The sequence below is a fragment of the Manacus candei genome, unplaced genomic scaffold (assembly GCF_025592945.1).
Source record: "Manacus candei isolate 608988 ecotype Guabito, Panama unplaced genomic scaffold, ASM2559294v1 h1tg000017l, whole genome shotgun sequence".
NCBI classification, from domain to species: Eukaryota; Metazoa; Chordata; class Aves; order Passeriformes; family Pipridae; genus Manacus; species Manacus candei.
The window spans coordinates 715989-734648 of record NW_026138065.1 but is presented as its reverse complement, the minus strand read 5'-3'; the positions used below and the strand labels follow the sequence as shown (position 1 = coordinate 734648).

General features: G+C 41.7%; 1 protein-coding gene across 1 annotated transcript in view; it reads right to left on the bottom strand.

Moving 5' to 3' along the window:
* PGBD5 (piggyBac transposable element derived 5) overlaps positions 1-18660 on the bottom strand; it is a 72996-nt gene that overhangs the window by 31718 nt on the left and 22618 nt on the right. Inside the window, exons 2-3 of the mRNA XM_051783520.1 lie at positions 10225-10652; positions 2361-2495 (exon numbers count right to left, since the gene is read on the bottom strand). Of these exons, the coding sequence (XP_051639480.1) occupies positions 2361-2495; positions 10225-10652 (563 nt within the window). The remainder of the gene's footprint in view (positions 1-2360; positions 2496-10224; positions 10653-18660) is intronic.

Genomic DNA, 18660 nt, shown 5'->3' with positions numbered 1-18660 from the left:
CCAGAGTTCACAGAGTAGCTCAGCATATGGCTTCAAAACACTGATAGCCATTTTACATTAGCAAAACAGACCAACAAACCCTTTTCATCGCAGGAAAAGCAGAACACTGGGAAAACTAGGATGTCTCCTCAAATGGAGATTTCTTTAACACCAGGCTTATCAATCAGGTTCAGAGGACCTTGTTTTTGGCCAGGAGCATCATAGACCTCTTGAAGTTCCTTCCATTCCTGAGAACCACTCATAAGTAGTTCAATTCTCTCGTCTGCTTGGGTGCCTCACTTTATTATAGATATATATTATTCAGACTTTTGAAACTGCATTAGCCTGATTTCTGAAGTATTGATAGTCCTATTTTATCTTGAATGAAAGGATCCCAATTTCACCATGAGGAAACAATGAGGGAGGGAATTCATCCAGGCAGTATAACAGAATTTCTGCATATTTCCAAGTGGGTCCTGAAGGTTTTTGTAACAGCAGACAGGTGCTAGACCAGTCAGTCCTTAACTAACAGGCAACTAGTCTTTCCTTCATGATGGCAGCTTCACAAGAGATGAATGGGAGGGTGTGCACACAAAGGGGAAAACATTGGATTTTCTACCAGTTTAGATCAATTCTCTCCATATGTTAAACACAGTGAAAAACCCCCTCTGTTTCAATACTGTAAATAAACCAAACAACCATCAAACAAGTGTTTTGGATTCTGCAAGATCCCTCATAAGTGTGACACAAAAACGAATATAGGATTTCCAGCATATAAAGTTGAAGATGCCCATCCTTCCCAGACTAGGTTTTTCCATTTAGCATGAATGTTCATGTTCCCATCTATTCTTTTTCACCCTTCTCTAAGGTCCCTTTCACCCAATCATTTTAGCATATTGATAATGACAGCCAAGTCATGGAATAGAAATAGAAGGCAGCTGGTAAAATAATCCTGGACATCATCCGGATGCAAGTGAAGCATGCATATCTAATTCATTAAGGGAGCAGGAGAATTAGGGTGGTGCTGAGCATCTATTCTGTCTAATTTTGCATTCCAATAATTTACTCTCTCAATAGACAGGATGGGAGGTGCAACATAATTATAGCTCAGAATATGAAATGTCTGGCATATCTGAAGACTCATTAGTTTGGTGGCAGTTGGCTGGGGGGTGCACGGCAAGAGAGATGAGCAAACTTTGTGCTCGCTATACCCAATATGCTTCAGTAATAAACTGTGTGTGGGACTAGTGGAGTTCTCCTAGGGGATCAAAACCACTGCCTCCATATAGAAAATGACTTTCCAAGAGCCTTGAGAGCAGAAACTTTAAAGGATACTTCACAAGGTGATTCCATTTTGTATCAGACAAAACAGCTGCTTTAAAACATGAATGGAAGATATATGATCCTACGTTTCTTCTCAGAGTGAACAGCACTGCTGAAAATGCAAATTCCTGTTCCCAGCGAGCCTCTTTTCTTGCACAGCTACTCAAACAGTTGTAATGATTCACTGACCAAACTTTACTCTGAAAAAATGTCCAACTGTAGCAAATCCACAGGCCCTGCAGTTCTGACATGCATTCAGCCTGAGCAAGCAATGTGCACAGGCTACCTGCATCTCTGAACCACCACTCTGAAATATATTTTTTTCACAAAAGCTCCTGGGAAAAAGAAGTATCAGAAAACATCTGCCCCCTGACCTCTAGGTTTCAAAATAAATGACCAGATTTTTCAAGAGGTCTGAAAATAAATCAGCAATTGAGCAATCTGAGAATTTGAAAAGATGTTCCCATTGCTTCACAACACTAAAAACAAGCCTTTTAGCATGTCGTCCTCTCCAGCTCACATTTCACCTCGAAGTCACATCAAATTTTATTTCTTTGATCGAGAAGTAAATGTGTGAAAAGATACATAATAGGAACCCCCATAATATGTTTCTCAAAATAAAATTGACATCTTGATACCATATTGATTTAGTTTACTGGACACCACTGGCTATTGCAGATGCAGTGTTATACTTAGAGAGAGGGAAGCTGACTCATTAAAAATGACAGAAGTCACAGTACCTAGCCATTTAGATAAATTTAGGATGTACAAACACACAGACCTTTTAACTGCATTTCAATTTAATTAGCTTAGGGCTGGCAGCCAGATGGACAGTACTAGAGACAGACACTCTCAGTTAAATCATACAGCAAACAGAGCATCAGGAACATGTCATCACTGTCCATTGGATCTACTATCTGCGGGAGTCAGAGACTGGCTGCATTCAGACTGTAGCCCCCGGCAACATAATGAAGAGAAGTGACTGTTACCTTTGGTCCTGCAATACATTTAGGGGCCTGCTGGAACTGAATCAAGACATTTGAAGAGGTAAAACCAACCTGGCAGATGAAACCAGTGGATGAGCACTGCCGAACCCAGAGACTGAATTTCCTCTTTTTCCTCTTGCGCAGCTCCCTCTCTGTGCAGGTAGCAATGAAAACAGGATCCTCATCAATGAGGGGCTCATGTAGTACCTGCAATTGACAAGAAAAGAGAAGGGGGAAAAAACAGAAGAATACACAACTGCAGAAAAAAAATGGTGCTTTAATTTCTTTCAAGGAAATACAACCCTTGCACTGTGCTTGTGCACATCACCCCATACAAGGAAGCAAACCCACTTTTGTTCCATGCTACCACCCAACAAAAACCAAAGCCTAGCGAAGCACACTCCGTTGTGGATAGCTGCTCTACATGTGGTTTGCAAACACTGCAAGGCATGGCTCTCACTTCTTCCTATCAGCTACAGTTCAACATCCCTCCAAAATGATGGGAGGGATGGGGCAAGGAGAATGAATTGTTAACAGCATCCTTCTCCAAGTTTCATCATAAGCTTCATCTTGTTTGGCAAAATGTCTTCCACCCAAACATCCCCTAAAATATATTGTAATGTACATTCCTTGGTTACAGTAAAGGAAAATACACATCAAAGAGAGGGAGAAGTTAAGGGAGAAAAAGATATTTTCTGCTGCCACTTAAGGAGGTGGTGCTCTCCTGGTGGCAGCAGCTTCAGGAAAGTCTCTCTTCCCTCAGGAGCTGAAAAATTTGACAAAAGGAGACAAAGATAAAGCACCAGAGGCAGGAATAGAAAAAGACAAGGCAGACTGGAGCAAGTAGCAATCTGCATTTTGCATCCAGATGATATAAGTGGTTCCCTGATCCTTCTAACTGTTTTGTTACACTTCATTAATTCAGTAGCAAAACTGTTAGGTTTTACACTGTGGAACTCACCTATAGAAAATTACTAGTACCATATATATATATATATGGGTATATATAAAGGAGCCCGTTCTTTTCCAGTGACCATCCCTCCAGGAGACAGGCTCAGAGACTCTCACCCCCAGATCAATCCTTTCCATGCCTGCATGTGTGCTGCTTTTGTGCGCATCTGTGCACAGTGGCGGAAATGAGAACAAAGCTGCATTAAACCTGCAAAATGCTTTCAGGAGAGATGTGAAGGGTAAGCAGTTAAGCACCAGTGATGAGCAGCTGCTGGCCTCCTGAATACAAGATGTTTGTTGAACATCATTGTCAACCCAAAATAGGCACCCGTGCCCTCCCCACGAAGTGATGGCTGCACACTGTCATTTACACGCACTGCACTTCTTAACGACTCATAAAACATTCACAGGACCATCTGAAAGCACTCTTGTGAAATGTTCAAATTATACACCAAAACGCAGATGTGAAAAAGGAGAGCTGCACACAAAGCTATTTGTTTTCATAGCTGCAGCTGCCCTGCTTCCCCACTGGAGCCAAATCTTCTCTCAAGGTCCACACATAACACGGTCCTTCCCTTCTAAAGGTCACCTGGGGCATTTCCCATGTCCACCTCAGAGGATTCTGATGGCATTTTGCAAATATTAAACATGCCCTCATCCGCATTTTTGCCTTTCTACCTCTCTAGTGCACATCCCTTGGGATGGGGTTGGATACACAGTTAAGAATTTCTCACTTCTGGAAATGCCTTCTACCTGCCAGATCCCACTGAGTGGTGTTCCACTAATCTCCCCTGCTGTAGGATGGAGAGTAGCATAAGGAAAAGGCTGTGTAAGCATCACTTTTACCCTCAGTCTAGCTTCTCTCCCTCAACTGCACCACAGTATCAACTCTCTTCACAGCAGCTCTACTGCATCCTGCTTACCCTTCACACTCTTTCTGCCTTCTATGACACAGTAAGGCCTGTCAGCCTTAAATTTAAAAAGCAAATCTGAATTTTTAAAACCTCTCCCCATCTTCTTCTTCTCCCTACCCATGCTCAGCCCTGCCTTCCTCTAGGACCCAGAGCTTCCCCTCCTTTGTTTCCCTGTACTGAACATTTAAGTCATTTCTCCATAAGAAGACTAATGTTCCACCGAAGTCTCTACCGAATGGCTGTGAAGAGGGAACAAAAATGTAAACAGAGTAGGGCAAGATTTGCTGTTGCTGCAAAGAAGGAATGTGGACAGGCAAGGAAAATGAAATGAAAACCCTGAAGCTTGCTCTTCCTGCTTCCGTTAGAGAGGGTGGGGAGACAAGTGTTGTCACCCCTCCATACGCAGCCACTGCTTCAACAGTTGTAAAGAACTTTGCAAGCAGAGTGCTCTATGGGCTGAGCCTGCTGGTGGAACAGCTGATCCCCATCTTGTTTTCAAAGGGAGCAATTTGTTCCTTCTGGCACTGACATGGTTTTATTATGACAAAAGTTAGCCCTGTTGCCACTGGCCAGTACTATTAGTTTGTTCACTCTCCTGCATTCTCAGTCTCCTTGCTCCTCCTGTAATCTCAAATCCATGTATTTGCCAAATCCCCATGCAAAGTGATATTTGCTCCTTCCCTATTCCCCTTTCTTGCTGAAATATACACTTTTACAGGAGTGAGCTTACTGCCCCCATGGCATATTCTTTCCTGCTTCTCATCTTGATAAAAATCTACATTCAGGCTTAATTGACTCCTACACATATTCCTGGCCGCCTCTTCACCATCTTTGACTCACTCCCCAAGCCCTCCCCTCTTCCTGACTTCCTTTGATGCCAGAAAATCTTGTGGATTTCTTCATACAAATCATTCCCATTTTCTTCTCTCAAATTCCCAGTTCTGTTTAGGTCTAAGAAGCTCCTCATCCAGTTGCTTTGCTTCCCCACAGCTATCACACTGGGTTTCTTATTTTTTTCCTCTGCTTTATGGTCATCCTCATCCCTGCTAGATTTACTTGCTAAACTTTCACTCTTTGTTTTCTCCTTAATATGTACATACACTCCAAGTGACAGAGAGGCAAGACTCCAAGATGAGACTCCAGCAATTGCTCCACCTTGCAACATCTTTCATTCCCAGAACAAAACAGATAGCCACTGTCAGGAGTGCCTTTCTTCTCCATTTTAGATAATTTCCAACTCTTTTGCCACGCCAAAGTTCCACCCATCTTGCTCTCACCACAGCCCAAACAGGCTTGTAGACAAAGCCCCAGGACCACTAAGCCTTGTACTTGGAATTCCTGCACTCCTTTTACTTAGATAATGAACCAACATGTCCTTGAGATAGCTCATCTTCTCCTTAGCTCCATGGCCATCCACAGCACAGGCTGTCTCTTCAGCCCATCTCCTGGAAAAACTGCCTCAGCTTGCCTTGTCTCTGGCTTTTGGTGGGTACCATCCAGCTGCAAACAGTCCTCTGGGTAACTGCACCTGTATGTACAGAGTCAGTCACTACTTCTGCAGTAGTAGCTTGAGCTTCTACTTCTTTGCTCCAAAGCTCCTCCTGTCTAAACTAAATTCTCTTGCTGGTATCTGACATCTCTGCTTGCACATCTAGCTATCAGTTCTGATTTCATTATGCTACATTTGAGAGCATCTCCCTCCCTTAAGAACCCCCTTACTATCTCCTTTTTTGGTCATTGCTGACGTCCCTCTCTTCCTGCTGCAGATCTCACTGGCCAGTGAATCTGAATGTCACTCTTTACCTCCTACTCCTTGCAAAGTCTTCTCAGCCAGGCAATGCTTGTATTTTCCATTCTTTCTGAGTAAGAGCTCTAAAATGTTACTCATTTTAGAGTAACAACTCACGCACCCAGCCAACTTTACATCCAAAGCCCACAACCACCCTGCAACAGTTTTAGTTTTGGCCTCCAGCTAAAGCAATGCTGCCCTAGAGACTGCTGCTGGAAAGCCATTTTCCTAGGCCATCACTCTGACCACATCATTTTTCTTTAATTCTCTCTGATAGTTCTCCTCCAATATATCACAAAGATTCTTTCTCTTCTCACTTTCAAAGTCTTGATTGACCTATCCACATTTTATGGATCCTCTTTGCCCTCATTCAAAGGTTAACTCCCACCTCCAATGGAGCCATGATTACATGCTCCTTTGCCCATTTGTTCAGTCTTCAATCAACGCTTTTAAAAAACAAAAACTCAGTTTTTACAGCACTCCATTACCATTAGGTAATTTAAAAATAGCAATAAATTTTCATCATTTTCTGTTGCCAAACTCTCCCTAAAATCTGGCTTCACCAAAGGATCAACTGGCCAAGAGCTCCAGAACATCAGAAATTTACCTTCCTGTTCAATATTCTTATTGCTCCTCAGACTGTCTTTCTGTTGCTCCACATCTTGCTCCACTGTGCCTCGCGTTCTCTGAATATTTATGTATCTGTGTCATAATCACAAAAGCCCTGAGACAGAACGGTCCTAGTTTGGAACCAGCACCCTCAACTCCTACAGAATCATTTTGAAAACAAAAAATCTGAAATATAGAGGTAGGACATGAGCAGGGTCTTATAATTTGGAAATGCTCAATGCCAAATGAACTTTTATGCGTGAGGACACAAAAGCAAGTTGATCAGCCTGTTTTTCCCCCTCTATGTTTTCAAAGAAGCTGTCATCCAATCTGTGAGCTTGTTTGGAAGAAATATGTTGAAATTGCTTTACCCTATGATACCACCAAGAGTGAAACACAAACAAGCTGCCTAGTAATAAGCCAAAGTTTAGCACCATGCCCTTGGAGCAAGAGGTTCAGTTCACCTCTCTTTCACTCCAGCTAGAGACAGGAACTTAAGCACACGTTTCCAGCTGACATTTCACTGGGCAGATGCAAAACTCTTTGGTTCCAAGACACCAAAGAGAAGGTACTTTGGAGGGATAGGGAAGGAGAGAGTACCTGGAGCTGTGCTCCTGACCCCTCCCACACAAGTCAGGGGTAGCCAAAGACAGAAATCCTGTCTAGTCACATCCTGGTGTCAAGCATATAAATACTCAGCAGGCACAGAAGGATATTTGAGCAGCAATGTTATTTTCCCTGAACTCCTCTGGTTTCTAGAATTCAGTGTACATCCTTGGCAGGCGAGTACCCTTGAATTTGGTGCAGTATACCTCCTGAGCGCAGGCAGGGCATGTTCCCTGCCTTCAGGCTTGCAGACAGCAGCAGCACAGCTACCAAGCTAAGCAGTGAAGAAACAACACTGATTACACGAACAGACCCAAAACTCCACCTCTTGTTGCTCAGGTAGAGGCAGCACTTATTTATACAGAAGATGTTGAGGAAGGATAAGATGTAGAGAATATTCCTGTCATTTTTTATCCAATCTAGGTCAGAACACCATTTTTTAACTTCAGAAACTGAAGCTAGCACTGCTGATACACAATTATTAATGTTCTGGGCTTTCAATTCTTTCATAAGCTGGAGCGTAATTATTTTCTTTTGTTTGCTCAGTATATTTAGCAAAATAATTATAATTCACTTGATTGTTTTCTTTGTTTTGGTATATTGGCATAGTTCTCTCTCTCCCTGTTTCTTTTCATAGCAACAGTGGTGCTATTTTTACAGGCACATTTTGGGGAGGGGGGGAGGGGTCACAGATGAGAAAAAAACCCCGTAAGCATTTTCTGACAGAAATTCCACTTGAAGAATCTTTTCTAGCTCTCCAAAAAAAATCAAATCTATAGAAGAAACAACTGTGAAGGCAGATGTTGCACTGACTCTGAATGCAGATTGTCTCTGCTCTGTCCATAGGGGTGAGTTAAACATGGTATCTTCCTAACTTCTGTGAGTCCACACTGCCAGAGGAAGAAGGTCAGTAACAAGTCTACGTACAAGCCCAAATAGCCCTGCTGCATTTTTCAGCAAGGAACACAAGTCATTCTGCTGCTTGATGCTGCTTACAAGATGGTAGCATAAAGCTTGAATGCAAGCCACCCAGGTACCAAAAGTTTCATCTTTAAGATACAGGTGTACTTTAAGCAGCAATTCCATTTTGAACTTGGGATTTTGGGTATCTCTGATTACAGAAAGCTGGGCTCCTCTTTCCAAACTGCTTTCAGAGGCAGCACATCCAAAAGCCCATCTAAATGGCTCTTTCCCCTCATCTTTTCCATTTGTTTCTGTGCAACTGGGTTATTATTTTTAATTATTTCTATTATTTCTCACTAGACCTGACATTCTGGGTTTTATGTTTACTGCAGTCTGCTAATCTGCACTCAAGACAATTTGCAGGGAGAGGTCTTTCCTGCTGTTCTAAGCAGATGGGGTCCTCATCTCTTGAGATAGGTAGTATGCAGCCCTGATTGATGGCACCCAGGAGGATGTTACGCAGAAGGCTCCTTTCAGGAGGAGGCCTGGAACATCCCCCAGTAGGCTACTGGAGGTACACTAGGGTATTTTTAACAACAGATTCAAACCCTTATTCTTTCTCACAGAGTTATTTTTGAAGCTGTATTTTACTGCTTTTTGTTCCACTCAATACCACAGAAACATGCTGCACAGAATTCACTGACGTAAACACTGACATGGGAGCAGAGAAGTGGAAGGGGAAGTAAGAGAACTGGCTGTCTCTACTTCTTCCCCCATATTTTTTAAGCAGCATCTCCTTATGAAGCTCAGGACAAACATACATTTTGCTTGTGGAGATTTAGATACTTTGCCACTGCAAACAGGATGCTGTGATTTTGTCAATTCAGTTCTCAAACCTTGCTCAGGACAGGGAATGGGAGAAAGGATATACATGCAAATCAAATTTATCCTTTAATGGATTTTCACTCACAGCATGTCCCGCAGCACACCATTATAAGCATTTACATTAGACACAGTGATCACATTTCTGAAGCCTTTATCTTCTGCCCACTGAAGTCAGCGGCCATAAAGATTAGATTTCATACCTTAATGAGAGCTCAGTCCCAACAATACCGTGTCTCTCACTCTCTGTTTTGACTTAATGGAAACGAACCTTGCTGGCATGGCTTAGTGAGAACACCCGCTCCTCCCCTCTCTACCTTAACAGCTTTTTAGGCAGCTGTGTTCTCATGAGTTATACAGGTTTGATTTTTATTGTCCATAAAATAAGCTGTAATCACTCCCCATTTATTTCAGGCACACTTTAATGGATGTGATGCATCTACGGCTTCATTAATTTTGTGCAGTGGGCAAAAATGTGATGCTTCAGAAGGGAAACAGGAAGAAAAAGAGGACCATGGGCACAATACCCTTCCCAAATGTCTAAGTGAAATATTTATATTCTGAAAACAGAGAGTTGATTCAGAAGTTATTTCAAGCGGTAATATATTTCATGCTTATTCCATTTTCTTTTCAGACTTCTGAACATGACCAGTAGCAACAGCTCCAAAAGCAGATCACTTATACTGGAACAAAGTTTAAACAGCGTATGATGAATACTAAGAAAAGATTTTCACCACTCCCTCCGCTTATCTTCCCTTGCTCAGTTGTGAGGAGGTGGCTCTGCTACTGGAACATATAGCAAACACCTTCTGCTAAGGTCAGGGACAGTCATTCCTTGCAAATTCAGCTCCTCCATCCAATCCTCAGCCTGTAGCAGAAGCAGCTACCAGCTTTCCTTCCAGTCCAGCTGCATCAGCTCTACCCTTTCCACTCTCCCTCACAGGCAAAGCCTGCACCCTCCCATCCTCAGGATAGCAAAACATAGCGGTGCCAGCCTCATTGAGAAGTCTCCAGGCACTAAAGCAAACAGCTCCAGCTCAGAGAGCACTATTCCCACTGAAACATGCTTGGTGCATGCACTGCAGCACTGCAGTCAGACACCGATGAGCACTCACACAGGACAGTGCTGCTTCCTCTCTTGTTTCATGGCGGCACCACAGCATGGCTTCACATTGTGAAGCCCCAGCTCTTCTTCAAGCAGTGATGCTCTGCACTATCCATCATAGTGAGACAACCAAGAGCGCACAGCTTGGATGTTCCCTGCCAGCAGGTTAACTCTTACCTGGGCTTGTGAAGGTCTAAAAGCAGAGTCAAAGCCATTCTGCAGAGAGTCCAGAAAAGGCTGGATTTTGTAGAGGCCATGCGTTGTCTGGCTCGAGCGGAAGGCCACAATGTGGAAGTATTTCAGGATCTTCTCAAACCGTGATTGCGTCATGATAAGTGCAATGCTCTTGTTGCTGTAGAAGCCGCTGCTCCAGATACTGAGAACAGACTCACAGTGGTGGATGCTGGTTGATATCATGTAGCCTAAGAAGGCCTTCATTTCTGTCAAGGTGACGTCAATCCAGGCATCGTCACTACCAAACCTCTCCTGGTACTTCTTGGCATACATGTTGGTTTGGACCACCATATTCTTTAGTACATTGTCAGGGACAAAGAGCTGAAAGAAGTCCATGGCACTGGCAGTCAGGGGCATTTTTCGTGTTGGACCTAGAATAAAAGCAAGAAGGGAAGATAGGCACACTCCTGATCACCACAAGGCATGTCTAACACCAGAAATTTAAAGCATAATTAACTTCCCTAGAGCAAAAAAACAAGGCCAAAGTGATGGCATGTACTCACTGTCTGACAGACTTCACCAGGAAACTTCCCCCCGTATTCTGTGTCTTCCTCTTATATGATACAACACAGTCCGAAAAGTTTCTTCCTCTGCTCTGCACACTTATTAGTTTGTAGCATGCAGGCCTTTTGGGCAGCATGCATTTAATTTCTCCACTTATACACTACCTGCACCTTTTATCCTCAGCAGCTTTTTTCAGATAGTCTTTTATTTGTCCATACCGTTGTTGAAGCAATGCCTTCCTCAAAATGTCCCAGAAGGACAGTGCCTGAGTCCTCCAGAGAGAGTGCTGCCCTCATCCCATATGACATGATTCCTAGGCACTAGAACCTGATCCCACCTTTTCTCTTGCAGTTCTAATCCCTGCCCAGTTCATTTTCATTAATTCTGTGACTCTCAAATCTGCCTCTGCTCCACACAGAGTCACACAGGTCATGTCTATGTGTTTCTGAGTTCTGTGTCTCTGCCACCACTCTGGAACCTTATCCTGCACTCTAATACTCCCAAGAGAGCACATTACCAGAACAAGTCACAGCTACCATGTGTTTAGTGTTGCTGTCCCACGTCACAGGGAATATTTTTAGCAGTACAATGCATATATACTGTGGTCCTCTTCCTCCCATAATGTAATAAGCCTTGCAGTCCCACGCTATCATTACTCTAGCTTTTCACTGATCTTGCACATTCTCTGCCAGTTTCAACTATTCCATAAAAGGAGGGGTAAAAAAAAAAGGGGAGGCTCTAAGGATTGGCAGCACTGTATCAGTGTAACGAGGTTAGCCAGTCAGACACCAGATTACATTAAGCCAAATTAGGAACATTGAGCCTGCAATACCAGGGACACAGACACCAGTCCTTACAACCCTCTCTCCTCTAATCCCTTCCATAAATTAATTAAGCTCCATTTAAAAAGTGGTAGTTTATGCTTCCACCTCATGGCAGTGTCTTAGTCACCAGGTAAGGGCAGGGGACATTCTCTATTCCCCTAGCGAAGCAGTGAAAACCAATACACCTGAGAAGAGCAGCATGGACAAACCCAATGGACAGGGGAGTACTTAAGAGTAGTTTCACCTCCCTGTGAAAAAGACAGTGACAAGCGTATAATCCCAAACCAAGAGTTGGACAAATAAATACTGCACCTTAGTTCAGCAGCCTTCAGCCTTGGGACTGTCTGAAAAACACCTTCCTGATCAAAAGCAGGAGGCACACAGCTTCTCACTTGAAGTTCTGCCTAACAAGAGCAAGTCTTCCTTGCACTATGTGGCTGCTTGGATCTCAGCATCAGCTCTCCCCCTGGATCAGAGCATGGGATTTGCCATTCTACAATCTGGCTCTCCAAAGATCCACTACCATGTCAGTCAGGTCTCATTCTCCAGTACTGCTGTGTCTCAGCTCACATTCTTAGTTACAGCAACAACTATAGCTTGCAGAAATTTTCCATGAAACTACACAAATACTGTGTTTGGACTTGCTCTTAAGCCTTAATGTTTGGGGGCACTCTGGTGAACGCAAGCTATTAGAAGGATGGAAAGATAGCATCAAGACATTGAAACAGTAAACCTTCAGATTGCAAAGAATGCCAAAAAAACCAAACAGAAGTGGATTTTTTTTTACAACCTGTAAAAAATGGTGAAAAAAATATCTATTTAAAGATTACTTTCCAGTTTTGATTGGTGAGATTGAGAAAATGGAAGTGAAACACTTCGGCTGAAAGCACATTACTCTACATAGTAAGACCAGAGTAAAGAGCCCCACACAAACCATGTTTGGACAGAGAAGAAAATTTCAGTTTAAATGATAGAAGGTTTTCATTAACAAGTGAAAACTATGAGGCTAGAGTATATATACTAACTTAATCTCAACTGCTAGTGCAATAATAAGGCCTCTTAACAAAAAGTTCTCTTATTCTGATAAGGAGATTTATATTCCGCTATCACCTACTTGAGTATTACAGCTGACATAAAATGCTCTACAAATGATTCTGTGTGAACAACTTATAGCACCTCACTTCCTTCTTCCCCACAACTTAATCAGGTTTTTATATTCTACAGTAGTAATGGCTTTCTGATAACAACACAAAGCACAGAGTGTATTCCTAGTTATGGAATCCTGAGTAGCTATTGAATTCAACTCCAGTGCTCAGGCAACTTTCCAGGTAGAGTGCAGAGATAGTTTTTAAATTCCTGCCTTCAGAAGCAGAAGCTGGGAGTGGGGGTAACATTTTAAATCTTGTCTACAGCAAACAGGAATTCATAAAGCATTAAGTCTTATGAAGTGAAATATGCTGGTCTTGAGACACATGGATATGGACAATAGGTACATGCTGGACTCCATCTTTAGGGAGACAAGAGCAGTCAGAAGCACAAAAAAGTAGTTTAGTGTAGTTAAATTTTCAGTAGCTGCACAAGTTTATCTTGGTAAGTGAGTATGGAAAACTGCCAGGTATACTGGATAGGACTATCCTTTCTTACCCAGCAGTCCTGCTCCAGCCACATAGAATCTGCTACCTTCTCTCCTTCCTGAAATAAATATGCAGGCTTGGTGTCTCACTGGTCATGCAGAACCCACACAGCTCTAAAAAAGCAAGCTGAATCACTTTCTGACTCAAACGTCAATCTAATTGTTGATTAAATAAAATTATGAAAGTCCCTGTATAATCTCATTGTCTTAAAAAACAGCCTTTATTGGCAATGTGAGTACAACTGATTCATAATTTGCTGATATGCATATAACAAGAATGACACCGAATTTCAGTAGGAAAAGAACTGAATTTTAACATGAATTGGGTTATGCATAGTTAATGACCAGCCTAAAATAAATTATTTAAAGATGACTTTCTATCTAAGTACACAAATATAGCCCATATAGAGAGCCAACTGTCTGCACAAGAAACTCAAATAGCAAATTTGCACTTTTTAAGGATTTTTACATCGACTTAAATGACACTTACCCAGAAAATACTGACATGAAAAGAGTTCAGTGTTCCATACATGCACTGTTTACTTTTCAAAGCTTACTCAGTCAAATGAAAGAGTGGCTTTGCCTAGTTGTCTATTCTCAGAATAATTATACAATTACGACTGTACATAAAATTCAGATTTTTCTCTCTCCTCTGCCATAAAGGGTGTGCATGGAGAATATATTTACTTACATAGGGTTTTTTGCTCTAAAAGCCAATCAGGGTTTTCAATACAAGTTATAGAGTCAGAGTGAAAAAGCACTCTTGGAGTGTCCAAACATGCAGGTAGACCCAGTATTCTGTGCACACTCAGGACAGGGTCAGAGCTCCACGGAGTAACCTCTGACTGGGCAGCACACACGGCAGCACTACCACTTTGGGTTTGCTTTATGTGACCTTGTAGAACATGGAAAATAACAAACAACTTCTGCTATGATACAATGTACAAACTCAAGCTCTTTTTCCTCATCCTGTCTGCCAGCAAAAAGTTGCATGTGCAATCCGCAGCAACCAGCTTGCAAGTCATTACTGCTACTGTGACTACTTGGTTCCATCTTCTATTTTGCACTCAGAATGTCTCCAACAGGGCCACAGCTATTTCAAATTGTAAGAATAGACTCAAAATAAATGAAAAAAACTAAACAGGAAAAGCTATTTTTGTTTCCATAGTGGAGATATGACTGTGAAGTAGAGGCTGGCACCTCACCCTCCGGCTGTGTGCATTGCAGAGCCCATTTTGGTTCAACTCAGCTCAGGGCAAACTGCAGCATCCTTGTGGGTCTGATGCCTAGCAAGAGAGCAGGTTGCATGCTCAACTTCTCAGCAAACAAAGACATTGAGGACAACCAGAAAGATTTAAGAAAAAGTTCAGATGAAACTTCCATATGACAATCCTTCAGGCAGCCCCTCCATGTCCTCCTACAATCTCTGCTTTCTCTCTTGAGTGGGTCCCCACCAGTCACATTCTTCCCCCCACTTCAATCCCACCAGTGTTTCTAGTCTTCCTCATGGAACAACACGTTACAAAAAAAATAAGAACTCCAAGTGAATTAACTGGTTTTTTCTTACTTAGCTGGTTTGCAGAACTAAGTAATTTGAGTGCATTTTTAAGAAGTTCATGTATCCTTTTTCACTTTTTCTGTTCTGATTACCAACCTGTAATTTAGTAGCTCAGAGTTCACAGACTCAGAATAAAGGATGGATAAAAGATGGAAAGCTATCAGTGCTTACAACATAGCATATAATTCTTAAGGAGGTCAAGAGCATTGTCATTTTGGGCAAGATAAATCAGATTTGTAAGAAGATAACACAGTGAAAGAAAATTCTCCTTTTGCTCTGTTGTGCAAAAAACTCTGTTCTTACTCAAAATGTAATGGAGGTTCATAATAAAATATACCATTATGTTGATAGGCCCAGGTATTACCTTACAAATGATAATCCAAATTGCATGACTTGGAAACAAACCTTGTGCAGAGCTAACCAGGGCTGATTTTGAAATTAATGTAACTTCATTTGCAACTTGGCAGACCCCAATACTCCCAAATCAGGCACGGGAGTGGGTAGAAGTATCAGTTTGAGAATCTAAAAGTAATTTTATTGCCTTCTTTGAGGAAAAATCTAAAAATTTATAGTCACCCATGAGGATAGCACATTTAAGTATATTAAACACAGATACCTATCTAAGAAAAATTGATGCAGAAACTGTTATTTTTTGGCCATAACGAAGTACTTTCTCCTCCAACATATGGCACAGCTTTCAAAGACCAAGGTTTGAAAAGACAATTAATTTCTCCTTCCTAAGTCCAGATAATTAGAGACTGTTTCATATTCCTGAGAAGTTACCTTTGCAAAAGTACAATTGGATTTTTGGGTCTTATTTAGAGAACATTAAAAAGTGCTGACAGAAGACTTCTGTCAGAAAATACACATTCATCAAAAAAATCACGATGTCTTCATGGAAAGTGTTGATTGATGAAATATGACAGAATTAAAACAACTTATCATCTTTTTCAATATGTAGAGAGGAATACAAAGAGCTAATAAAATAGCAACAAAATCAAAAACTATGTTCTAATATTTGCTAAGTGAGATTTTTCAGAATTTCTGTTCACACTAAGTTTCCTCACGTAAGCTTTGGAAGCACTGGAGCTTATCTGACTTTCCAGAATATCAGTTCTTATAAGCTCTATTCTTAATGGCCTGGAAGAAATGTGTATCAGACCATCCTCAAACCATAGCCAGTTTGACAGCCTTATGACAAGCCTGTCAAGACAGCTTAAAGTAAGTGCATGTAACAGTTCTCTTCTGAGTTTTATTCCAGTTTATTTCAGATACTTGCTACTTGCTGCCCAGTTCCTACAGAAGAGCAGTATCCAGGATATTCAGGATATTATGCTGCATGTATTTTGTTCATCTTCATTAGAAAAAGCTACAAAAGCTTCAGTGACAAGCCTACTTTGCTAAGTCAAAGGAGTCATCCTAGTTTATACCAGCTGTGGTTCTGATCAGTATTTTAGGGCAAGTAGATGTCTGCATCTGTTATTTTGGTAGATGAATCTTAGTTTCCTTTAGGACTGCCTAGCACAAAAACTCAATATAAATGATGAAAACATGATCCATACTGTGGCATTGCTTAGAGCTGAGAGCCAACCTATGAAGATGAAATAAAAAAGCCGACAACTCCCAAACAGACACTATATCGGCTTAGAAAGAAGAAAATGGACATAGTCCTTATGAAGATGGTTCTCTTAGACCATAAGAGCTCTCTCTCAGCAGTCCATGCTTCTGGTTAAGTTTTTACAAGGTCACCTTCCCCTGGAAACTTATTTTGCACTTTTGCGTGGGCACTCAGTAGAGGCATTTCCGCTCTACATTTGGGTTCAGTTAAGTTTATTCCAAGCTATTTAGCAAAGTGTGATTTAACTGCACCCTTCCAACCTTATAAGTAAGCCTTTGACAATGCCTCCACGTCTGCACCTAATAACCGTAGTCAAAAAAATTGTTCCAAACAGCTTCTGTGAAAGGCCACTTTCTCTTCCCTCCCCGGCATTAAAAAGGATTGTTTTCCTCACAGCGTCAGCAATAAAGCGATCCACACACTGCAGTCTGACTTCTATCCATAGAGAGCATTAAGAGCTGTGTCTCAAAGCAACCCAAGGACAAATGAAAGAGGACTGAAAATCAGCACACAGCTGCTATGTGCTGACTCTGGTCAAAAGAGTCCCTGGCCTCCACAGCAGACACCGCTGAGTTAATGACAAATTAAATAGAGAACTTATTTAGTAAATCAAACAGCAAAATTTAAATTAAATGGTAAAATTTAACAAAGTATTTAGCAAACCACAGAACTTCCTGCAATTCAGCTTGTTTTCCTGCTGTATACTGAATCCAGACTGTCATCCAGCTTTCTTCAGCATTACAGCAAAACCCCTTGAGAGTCAAGTCTAAGCAGGTCAACCTGGCATAGGTCAGGGACAAATAATTTACCCAACACCAGACAACCTTCCCACTCAATGTGATGGTGACCCAAGGCCCGTGGTGATAACCAAGGCAGCCTGCCCATTCCTCCTTCCCTGTAGTGTTGTGTGCTAGCTGGCAGTTCAACCCAGAAAAGGTGAAGAGCTTCCATGGGGCACCCAAGAACAAGACTGGGATGCCAAAGGTAAAGAATTTTAGGTATTAGTCAGTAGATTACCATGTGTGATAAGACACTGTAGAAAACAATTGAATTTCTGGACATTTTCAGTGGATCAGGCAGCCAGGTCTTACACCTTTCCCATTGACCACATGTATGTTGTACAACCAACAGCATTGGTCTGAGAATGAGAACATGTGAGGCATGTTGTGGCAGTCTTCCATGGAAGTGTGGTTTGTTGCAGATTAAAGCCATGGTAAAAAACCATTTAATTAAGAAAGTATTTCTTTGTGTTTACCATCACGTTTTAAAGCTACAAAGCTTTCAAGTTGCGACAAGTACAAAGAATAAAAAGCCCACTGCAGCTAATGTTGACATCTTTAATTATATAATTGATTTCTCTGGTGAGATCTTGCAACCTACCAACCACCATTATCAACAGAACCTCCCAAAACACTGGTACAAGTCTTATGGTTAAAATAATTTCAAAAAGCCAAACACCTTTAAGCAGCAGAGTCAACGCTACACCAGTACCATACTGTGTTAGTTTACAAAATCCTTTTCACATTATTCATTTGGTTGTGAGACTAAATATGCTTGTCCCTCATCAGGGGGACTCCTGCTGCAGCAGCTCCCTCGGCAATAGTCCACTGCACTTTCTTTTGCCACTGTATTTTTTTATTAACATTTTACTGCACTCAACCATCAGAGCAGACTTGCTGCTCCTGGCAGACCAGATGACACTGAGCATATCTAGCAGATTAGAGACAACCATCAACGTGCTGACTTCATACATCATCTGTAATACAGCTTTTAGTAGATCACGTAGCAGTTACACATCTGGCTGGAAACAGAGCTGTGCACATTTATGAAATAACTCTACAAAGCAGAATGGATTGTTTTATGTCAGCACAACTTCCACTACCAGCAGGGTGACCTTCATAACTAAATCCCAGAAGGCTGCCTTGGGATGGTTCCATGGCGGAGCCCCCCGCTGCGCTGGCAACTCTTGCAGATGCAATCCACGATCACATCTTTCTGTCCCAGGCTCCTGGTCTGTTCTAGTGCACATTGTTCACACATGCAACTTGCTCCTTTCCAGAAATTTAAAATAAAAATCCACCTGTATAAGCGTCAGCAATATTTGATGTCAGGACCCTGCCTTAAAAGGTAGGGCTTTTGTGTTTGAAGGAGGGAAAATAGCCTAGTATGTATTCCAAGCAAATCATCAGAACATTTCATTTATCTTTTGTAAATAAAAGTCAATAAGCAAATGACCCAACTA